Source organism: Pagrus major, chromosome 15 (genome assembly GCF_040436345.1).
Source record: "Pagrus major chromosome 15, Pma_NU_1.0".
Classification (NCBI taxonomy): Eukaryota; Metazoa; Chordata; class Actinopteri; order Spariformes; family Sparidae; genus Pagrus; species Pagrus major.
This window is the reverse complement of record NC_133229.1, coordinates 3,451,430-3,462,036: the sequence shown is the minus strand read 5'-3', so window position 1 is coordinate 3,462,036 and position 10,607 is coordinate 3,451,430. Positions and strand designations below refer to the sequence as shown.

The 10,607-nt window shown below is 41.0% G+C and overlaps 1 protein-coding gene across 1 annotated transcript; it reads left to right on the top strand.

Annotated features, from left to right (window-relative positions):
- The first annotated feature begins 6,017 nt into the window (after window positions 1-6,017).
- LOC141009930 (uncharacterized) lies at window positions 6,018-7,119 on the top strand. Its single transcript, XM_073482678.1, has 4 exons — window positions 6,018-6,081; window positions 6,525-6,630; window positions 6,737-6,792; window positions 6,935-7,119. The coding sequence occupies exons 1-4, from the start codon at window positions 6,028-6,030 to the stop codon at window positions 7,031-7,033; spliced, it is 315 nt and encodes a 104-aa protein (XP_073338779.1). The 5' UTR covers window positions 6,018-6,027; the 3' UTR covers window positions 7,034-7,119.
- The last annotated feature ends 3,488 nt before the right edge of the window (window positions 7,120-10,607 follow it).

Genomic DNA, 10,607 nt, shown 5'->3' with positions numbered 1-10,607 from the left:
GCTATTTCAGCACCACGGTGCTGCGTTGCTGGAGCAGCCAGCTGTCTCCTCCATTATTACAGTAAAATCTGCCAATAATATCAAATTTTAGTTGTGCTCTTGCTTTTATTTCTCTGGTAAGTTAGGACGTAGCCTACTCATAGATCGCCTGTTTGGAGGCATTTTAACCCCACGAAGAAAAAAGAAAAGAGGAGGAAAGTGATTGACAGACGTCAATCATCAGGTTGCGCACGTCAGGAGGAAAGCAGGAAAAACTAAAGGACATTAGAAACACTAAGAGAAGAGGAATAATACTGGGAGAAGGAAAACCAGGGTCTATTGATAGTTTGCGGGCCGTTTTCACGCCTTTATTGATATTTCCTGCCGCATTATTAATTAGGAGCGAGTAGTAGCCTCCGGTGGCATGATACACGCACTGGCAGCTGGGGGCCCACCTATAGGCGGCCTTACCTATGTTTCAACCGTTTCAATTGAAACGGGCCCCAGCCACCAGGGGGGCCCCAGCTGCCAGCCACCAAGTAAAAGACAGTACAATAATTCATCACCTAGGTTTCACCTTAACATACACACACAGGCCTACTGTACATCCACCGCCACACACGCAAACAGCTCTGTCTACCGGTCACACACCCGTGATCCGCACTGATGCGCGTATCATGCCACACGCGATGGTACAGTAATCGCTCCTAGGCTGAAAACGGCCCGCAAACTATCAATAGACCCTGGTTTTCCTTCTCCCACTATTATTCCTTTTCTCTTAGTATTTCTAATGTCCTTTTGTTTTTCCTGCTTTCCTCCTGACGTGCGCTACCTGATGATTGACGTCTGTCAATCACTTTCCTCCTCTTTTCTTTTTTTCTTCGGGTTAAAATGCCTCTAAACAGACGATCTGTCAGTACGTCCTAACTTAACAGAGAAATAAAACACAGCAAGAGCACAACTAAAATGTGACATTATTCTCAGTTTATTTACAGATTGTAATAATGGAGGAGACAGCTGTCTGTCTGCCTCCAGTGGCTGCTCCAGCAGCGCAGCACCGACAGCGTCTGTAGACGGCCGTCTGTCCGCATGTCTCGACCTTTCCTTGTCCGTGGTCGTGGTGCTGAAATAACGCGGAGCACTTTGCCCTCATTATTTTTTGATGTCAATTTAAATTCAGAATATTGTTAAAGCATGTAGTTTTTGATGAAAACCAACTTCAGTCCTCGTTTTTTCTGTTAAGTCCTGGTTTCCTGCCCTGATAGTGATTTTACGCGTACCTGGGATGCATGGATAGTGCGTTTATTGCGTCCATTCAGGGAAGCATCAGCGACACATGGGCACATAGCTGGCAAATAATTTTATGTTTAACAGGATAGGGCCTCATATGAAATATTGAAACGGGCTGGGGCCCGTTTCAATTGAAACGGTTGAAACATAGGATTCCGTTTGTTTGCCTGGCGAGGCAGCAATACCCTGCTGTAAAATTTTTTTACAATTTCTAAGTATTATAGTGAAACTGATTCCAATATTATCACTTTCATTAATACTGGCTTACAACTCGGATGTTTTTGACTCATTACAGATGGACAGTTGTACTACTTGCGGTACAAAGGAACACCTCAAGCACTTAAGGCAAAAGTGGTATGTGGGCAAGAGGAGGCAAACACAGTGTTTGTAGACTTGCATGCAAGCAGTATGGGTGCACACTGTGGCCAGAAGAAGACTCGGACTGCAATTTCAAAAAGATTTTACTGGCCTGGCATGTCAGAGGACATAAATCTGTGGGTCAGTATGAACTAATGTTTCCCATCACACAACATTCCCTTTATTTTAGAAATTGTCTGTTAATGCTACACTCTAAACATTTACATGGTGTAGAAATGAAAACGTGCTTTTATGGCATTGTAATACTTTGTTCATTGGTTGTTGTTATCAGGTGAAGCAGTGTACTGCATGCCAGGCCAGCAGTGCTATCATTAAGCAGGAGGTGGAATACACACCAATAAAGGTAAGAAAGAATTTTTGTTTTTGTTTCATCTTTTCCTTTTACACAAAAAATTATAATTAACAGTAATTTCACTGGAAATATGAAACACATTTAATGAGTTATATTGTCTTTGTTATAGGTCAGCACACCATTTGAGCTCATTGGGATGGACCTAATAGGAAAGCTTAAAACCACCACAGCAGACAACCAGTACATCTGTGTACTGATTGATTATATGACAAAGTGGCCCCAGGCATACGCCATCAAAAACAAATCAGCAGAAGAAGTCACCCAATGCATTTTAAAGTTTGTTTACCAGTTCGAATGTCCCAAGAGGATTTTAACAGATCAAGGCCGGGAGTTTGTTAATGAAGTATGTATGAAGAACTACATGAAATAAATATACATAACAAACATCTAATGCAAACATAACTTTGGAAATGGCTAATTTTACTCTTAAATAAATGTTCAGATATCATAGTCATATCTTATTCCATCTATGCATTTTTTACATTTACTGTCATTATTTATCCCTAATACAGATGAATCAAAAGGTCTGCGGAATTTTGGGGATCAAAAGAAGTCTTTGCTCACCCTATCATCCGCAGACCAATGGCCTTGTGGAAAGGATGAATGGGACCATCCAGAGGTATGTCTGTTTTAACATGTAGAAATAATTTTGAACTTCATATTTAAAAAAAACAAAACAAGCACATATAGGACTTAAAAAGGAGTGCTCTATTATTTTTCTTTTTTTCTAGGGCACTGTCCAAATTGGTCAAGGAAAGGCCCGAAACTTGGGACACACATTTGGATGCTGTCATGTTTGGCCTGAGGACCAAATGCCAAATGACAACCAAATATTCCCCATACTATTTAATGTTTGGTAGAGAGGCGAGATACCCCTCCCAAATACCTGAACAGTACAGGGTGAGTTGCACTCTGTATAAACAAACTAAACTAACTATAGTCATAATGTAACATTACAACAACACTTTGTGTGTTAGTGCTTCAATTTAATTGTGAAATTTTTATAGGTGGATAGCAGTGTTGAGGACAACCTCTCTGTTGAGGAGGTTACAGAGGGCATCCTCAAACTGGATGATGCACTTCAGAGTGCCATTCAAAACACTAAACCTAAAAAAAAAACAAAAGGCAAAAAACCCACTCCTCAGTTAAAGGTGGGGATGAAAGTTATGAGGAAGAACGTGAGGAGCCAGCAGAGGAAAGGGGGTAAATTGGACCCCACTTACCTTGGACCCTACACGATTGTGGCCATACAAGGGAAAAGTGTGGACCTCCTGGACAGCCATGGAGTGACTGTACCTAAAATAAATACAGATCACTTGGTTGTTTTTACAGAGGAAAAACCAAGAGTTCCCCACAAACTCCCACCCACCACCCCCTCCTCGGCTGTCCCATCCACCACCCCCTCCTCGGCTGTCCCATCCACCACCTCCTCCTCTGCTGCTCCACCCACCACCCCCTCCTCGGCTGTCCCATCCACCACCCCCTCCTCGGCTGTCCCATCCACCACCTCCACCTCGGCTGTCCCATCCACCACCTCCTCCTCTGCTGCTCCACCCACCACCTCCACCTCTGCTGCTCCACCCACCACCCCCTCCTCGGCTGTCCCATCCACCACCTCCTCCTCTGCTGCTCCACCCACCACCTCCACCTCTACTGTTCCACCCACCACCTCCTCCTCTGCTGCTCCACCCACCACCCCCTCCTCGGCTGTCCCATCCACCACCCCCTCCTCGGCTGTCCCATCCACCACCTCCACCTCGGCTGTCCCATCCACCACCTCCTCCTCTGCTGCTCCACCCACCACCCCCTCCTCGGCTGTCCCATCCACCACCCCCTCCTCGGCTGTCCCATCCACCACCTCCACCTCGGCTGTCCCATCCACCACCTCCTCCTCTACTGTTCCACCCACCACCTCCTCCTCTGCTGCTCCACCCACCACCCCCTCCTCGGCTGTCCCATCCACCACCTCCACCTCGGCTGTCCCATCCACCACCTCCTCCTCTACTGTTCCACCCACCACCTCCTCCTCTGCTGCTCCACCCACCACCCCCTCCTCGGCTGTCCCATCCACCACCCCCTCCTCGGCTGTCCCATCCACCACCTCCACCTCGGCTGTCCCATCCACCACCTCCTCCTCTACTGTTCCACCCACCACCTCCTCCTCTGCTGCTCCACCCACCACCCCCTCCTCGGCTGTCCCATCCACCACCTCCTCCTCTACTGTTCCACCCACTACCTCCTCCTCTGCTGCTCCACCCACCACCCCCTCCTCGGCTGTCCCATCCACCACCTCCACCTCTGCTGCTCCACCCACCACCCCCTCTGCTGTCCCACCCACCTCATCCTCTGCTGTTCCACCCACCTCCTCCTCATCGGCTGTCCCACCCACCACAACCTCCTCAGGGCAAAGGGCCTCTGCCCTTTCAGGTTAGCTGCCTGCCTCACATCCACAAACTCCTCAGCAAGCACCTTTTTGATAAATGTATTCACTTTTATTAACTTCACTTGCAGTTTTAAATGTTCAGGGTGAAAATTTTATGGGTGGGCTCCGGTCTGCTAAATATTTATAATCAGTCATAACAACTCAGAGGATTTCGCAAATAAAGATGACAGTAAAATACAGACATAAATTGTGAATTTAGTGATGAGTTAAAAGTTCTGCTGAATATTTTCCATCAGAAAACTTGAAATAGCCTGGAAGTCGAATACACATCAGAGTAATCCAAATTTAAACAATTGTAATGTATTACACCCTTAATAGCCTATATCATGAATAGAAAAACAACATTTTTGTGTACAAAAACATGTTATTCAATAAGCTTAGCATTTGAGCAAATTTATTTTGTATCTCAAGTGTATTTTATAAGTCCTCACAGAATGTAATTCTACAACTTTAAAACTTACTTTTATAGATGTGAAAGACGCATGGGAGGGGAAGAGGGATTATGTCCTCTTTTCCAAAATTGGCCCATATAAAATCTTCTTTGGGGATATTTACAACACTGGGCCACAAAGGGAGTTTGAAAGTGAGGTGAGGAGTTTTTTTTTCTTTTGAAATGGTTTCTGTATTGAGCATACCTTTAAGTTAGGCACAGTCATTTTTAATTATTTTTTTGACATGCAAAATATGTTTTGAACATTTTCTTTTTAAATTACAGGTTATCAATGCATATCTGACCCTGCTTGTCAAAAAATATAATGATGAGAACACAGACAAGGCGTTTGTATTGGACTCATTTGAAATCACCCGCATTTGGGAGGGACAGAAACCCAAAGTTAAGGTAATAAACAATATTATCTCATGTTATTGCAATAATTAATACACCAAAATATGCTACTGTATAGTCACCAGAATTTTTTGATTTCTTATGTTATCTTGCAGATTGACCCACTGCTATACAATTTCATCGTGGGTATCGTAAACGAGGGTCATCACTGGATGCTGGTGGTAATTTTGTGTCTGTGTGTGTGTGTGTGTGTGTGTGTGTGTGTGTGTGTGTACATGGTGAATATGCAGTCTGCATAGTATTGATGAAGAACTTTAACGCTACTCTTACAGTATATTTATTAATTTTTAACTCTATATTTAGGTGATCTTGCCAGCAGAGAAAAAAACTCTTTTTCTGGATCCACTGGGTGAAAAGAAAACATCAGTCAATCACTGCAAGAATGTTACAAGGTAAATTAGTGTGAATTCTTCTTTGACACTTTAAGTACATTAGGTTAAAAATCATAGACAGCAAAGTAAAATCTGTGTATAAGAGTGAAGTAGACATAAATACATTTTACTTGCGACACAGTGCTGTATTCCAATAAAAATGTGGTTTGAAACTGTAAGAAACTTTGCATATTTTGGTGTTATCAATTTTTTAATGACAGTGATGCAATGGACATTTAAAATGTTCATTGTATTAAATGACTTTTCAAGTAACGTTGCACCAATTTTTACTACATATGATATGTATTTGTCTTTTAGATCATTCATGAGACACAGGGGGCTAAATCCCTCAAGATGGGCATGTGAGACCATGCCCCACCCGATCCAAAATGATGCAACGTCCTGTGGGGCCTATGCATTGAAGGTATACAGTATGATTAAGCATACTATAAGAATTTGAATGTTTAATCACAAGCAGCAAAACCTCTTGGGTCATCAAAATAGCAAGTTTAATTGATAATGTGCACATGGCTATTGATGATTTGATGTAGTCAATCTAGAAACATTTACTAGAGACGTCTGAAAGTTGTGTACAACTCACATTAACTCCATCATTGATTAGATGTTATAAACTCTGAACTTTGCCTTAAGTGTTTGATGTTACACAAAAACATGTTTAATAACCATGCATGGATGCAAAGGCAGTCAAATTTTACATGCATGGGTTGCTTTAATTAATTAAAATTACACAAAGATTAAAGCTAATGTTGATGTTGGGCATTGTACAGTTCAATGAAATTCAAATAATTATTTTAGGATTACTGTTCCTTCCCATGATAAATACATTCTTGCATCTTTTATTCACAGTTTGCTGAGTGCATCTTGGGTGGACTGCCCTTGCAGTTTGACAACTCCACTACAGGTGTCAACCATATAAGAGAGGGCATTGCAGTCTCTCTTCATGAGAACACAGGTTATTCTTTTTTCTTACATTTTAAAATTAAGATATATTAGGCTCATTTGCTCTGACAAACATTACTCATAGTTAAGAAAATTATGTTTATTCCATGTTTTTGCAGATGACTTGTCAAACCTCTGTCACATCTGTGGGGAGCTGGATGGGGACACCAATTGGGTAACTGCTTATGTTTTCTTTGTCCTTCTTAAGCTTTTTTTGTTTTTTTTGGCTAAACATCATTTCAAATTTCATGAGAAAATGAATACACAAAGCAAAAAACATTTTAGTGTTTAATATTGTAAATGTCTAATAATTTCAGATTGGCTGTGACATGTGCCCACGGTGGTACCATAGCACATGTACAAAGAAGCCAGGCAGAGGAAAAAAGAAGACATTTGTTTGTGCAGCATGCCAGTAGCAAGGGTAGCTACTGGCTGGTAACCCCAATTGTATATAGTTGAATTTTGTTATATTTTTTATTGTCTAATGTATATAGTAGTATTTTTGTAGCATGCTGTTAAGACATTTAATGACAGTTCATAGTTAATGTATGTAGCCTAAGTATGTATATGTATGTAAAAAATAATAATATTTTGTGATGACATGTTTGGAGTGGCTTACTTATTTTAAGATGCTGTTTCTATGGTCATAGGGTAGGAATATTGTTTTATTGAAGACATTCTTCAGATGATTTTAAGTATCAGATTTGAATGAGATCAAGTCATTTTTAGGCAGAAATCACCATTCAGTAACTGCATTTGGCCTCCAATCAATTTTTGGCAGGTGAAAAAGCACATTTTGTGTTGTAATGGTCCTTTAAAGGAGTTCCACATGGTCCTGTGAGCTTTAGTGTCTATTTTATGAAGCTCTTGGATGAGATCAAGTCATTTTTAGGCAGAAATCACCATTCAGTAACTGCATTTGGCCTCCAATCAATTTTTGGCAAGTGAAAAAGCACATTTTGTGTTGTAATGGTCCTTTAAAGGAGTTCCACATGGTCCTGTGAGCTCGAGAGTTTATATTATGAAGCTCTTGAATGAGATCAAGTCATTTTTAGGCAGAAATCACCATTCAGTAACTGCATTTGGCCTCCAATCAATTTTTGGCAAGTGAAAAAGCACATTTTGTGTTGTAATGGTCCTTTAAAGGAGTTCCACATGGTCCTGTGAGCTTTAGTGTCTATATTATGAAGCTCTTGAATGAGATCAAGTCATTTTTAGCCAGAAATCACCATTCAGTAACTGCATTTGGCCTCCAATCAATTTTTGGCAGGTGAAAAAGCACATTTTGTGTTGTAATGGTCCTTTAAAAGAGTTCCACATGGTCCTGTGAGCTCGAGGGTTTATATTATGAAGCTCTTGGATGATGTAGGAACTTGTGCCATTGCCTCTGCATTAAATTGAGGCCCTGTTTTTGTTGTTAACCCTTTTCATCTGGATGAAGAAGATTTACAGGAAGGAGGCGTCTTCCAGGCTGACCATCTTATCTCCTGGCAGAGAGGATAGTGTTCTCCTGGACCATAAAGACTTCAAATGAGGACAGTTGTAATTAATTTACAACCCAAAGCCTTTGGATGAACTTACTCTCCCATTTCTGAACTCTCTCTCCCCTTTTGAACAGATAAAACTCTTCCCACAGGTCAGGTTGAGTCCTGTGACAGTTCACCAGGAGGGACGAACGAATGTCATCAGAATGTGTTAATACAATGTCTTTACATTTGCAGATTAAGTAACACGCCTGATCACTTTCTACCTATTTCTCTCTCTGTCTTACTTCTGATCCACAAACACACTCTCCAGAGTGGACATCAGACACCTTCTGCTGAGTTGTTCTATGTGATACTCCCGTCTGTAATTTACGACTTATGCCTGGTATCCTTATCTGGTCAAATTCCATTCAAATGGCCTCTGTATTCTTCCAGATTTCAGACCATTTCTAATTAACCATTAAGTCAGTATCTCACAATCTTATTTCTAACACATTAAGAAACAGTAAGAGAAGCTCATAAAACTGATCTTTCTCCCGTTTCTCTACGATTAAGATTGACTGAAATCAAATTTTAATGTTTAATCTGTACTGTGTTCGGTGGAACCACAGCACCTCCTGATGGTGAGTCCTGATACAGTTGGACGAGAAATATTCTGTTTAATATGTTCATGGTTATAACCAGTAAATGACTCTGATATGTCTTTGTTTTAACAAGTATTAAGCTGAATATGTATAATTAATGTTTAATCACGTCATAATCATTTTCATGATAGACAACGTACATCTATTAAGCCATGGTGAGAATCTGTGAGAAGGTGAAGCACTGTTTTGCAACGTTTAAATCTTGGAGATAAAAGCCGGTAAGCCCCGCCTAGACACGCCTCGATTTGCGAATAATAAAACGGAGAGATCACGTCTCTCGAGTCAGTTTTTTTGTTTTTAACAGTTTTTAAAAAGTTTTGTTGTTTTTCAGTTTTACAGTTTTTGTTTTAGTTCAGTTTTAATTTTGTTTAAGTTTTTCTTTTGTAACTTATTTTGAAGCTCTTTACTTTACTTTGAAACACGCTCCAAGACAGCGATCTCATCAGAAGTGCTCATGCGTTGATTTTTCTCACTTTATATTTTTCGCAGTATTGATTAGCTTCTTTTATTAAGTTTGTACCAGAACGAAGTTCTGTTTTAATTTGTTTTATACCGTTAAGTATCGTAACCTGCTTTTGAAGAAGTGAACTTAATTTAGATTACCTTGCATTAACTAACAACGGAAGATCCGCCTGATCAACGTATCATCCTCAGTTATTTTATTCAAGAAGTTAAATCTAGTTTACAAAGTCAGAGCCTGAGAACCACTGGAAGAAACGAAGAAGAACATCTTTATCACAATCATCATCACGACTACAGCAACTTGCTGTGTCCGAGACCGTGCAAGCGGTTTCCAACGAAAGACAGACTCTGTGACAAGCCCCCAGCGCTCGCTAGCGGTATCATCCCGCTGGGCATTGAGCCAAGATCTGCACCGGATTGGTACGGGACCAGCGGCCCTCTTCCTAAGACAACGGACCGAGGTGCCCAACCGACTGATACCGGACGAGCTGACCCCCGGCCATCGGACCGCCAGCTAGAGTCGCAAATCACCCGAGGGAATCCGCTGCCGCGGCCCCGCAACTCGGCTGAGAAAGTAGGCTCTCCATCACTCACAACAGCTGGATTCACACATGATACATGAGATGGTGTATATGGCTCTGGTTCTGATCTTTTAGCTTAAGAGAAATTCGGTTAGGGTCTCGTTAGTATTAAAAATTACTACCGTAATATTTAAATGCTTCAACCTAACCCATGATCTCACCATCAGCCTATATTCCACTTATAACCCATTACTTAGTTATTTCACATTTCCTGTTACCTGTGTTATTCATTTAAATTGCCATTTCATTTATTTAACCTGAATTATTTAGTCAATAAACATATTTAACCGTATGTCGTTGTCTGTGCAGGTTTGTTTTTAATGTGGAGAACCGATGGATATGTGTAGAATTCATTGCTTCATATATGAGATTGAATAAATTGATCTGAAATTGATTAGAATTGATACAAGTTAAACTTGTCCAGTCGAATTTGATTAATTACCTCCGGATTATTCAAATAGACAAAATAACGGAGGTGGTGCCCCATTAACGAGTGTTTATTATTAGTGTATCTCCTACATATTATTATGGTGCCGTCCGTGCGAGGCCACCTAAAACCACAGTTCTCTGCATTAAATTGATTCCTACAGACAAACATCGGTTTTAATAATCAAAAACACAAAGCTGTTTTAATGTTGTTTAGCTGTCCACCGAGTGATTAGGGCGATACTTAACCTTATATTCTCTACTGCATATACCTTGAATTGTGTGTGAGCATAAAACTTCGCTGAGATTTGATTTCGCTGCTTAATATGAAATTAATGTGTATGGATGCTGCGTTGTAACCAGATCCGTGTATGATAAAGAGCGTTCAACATC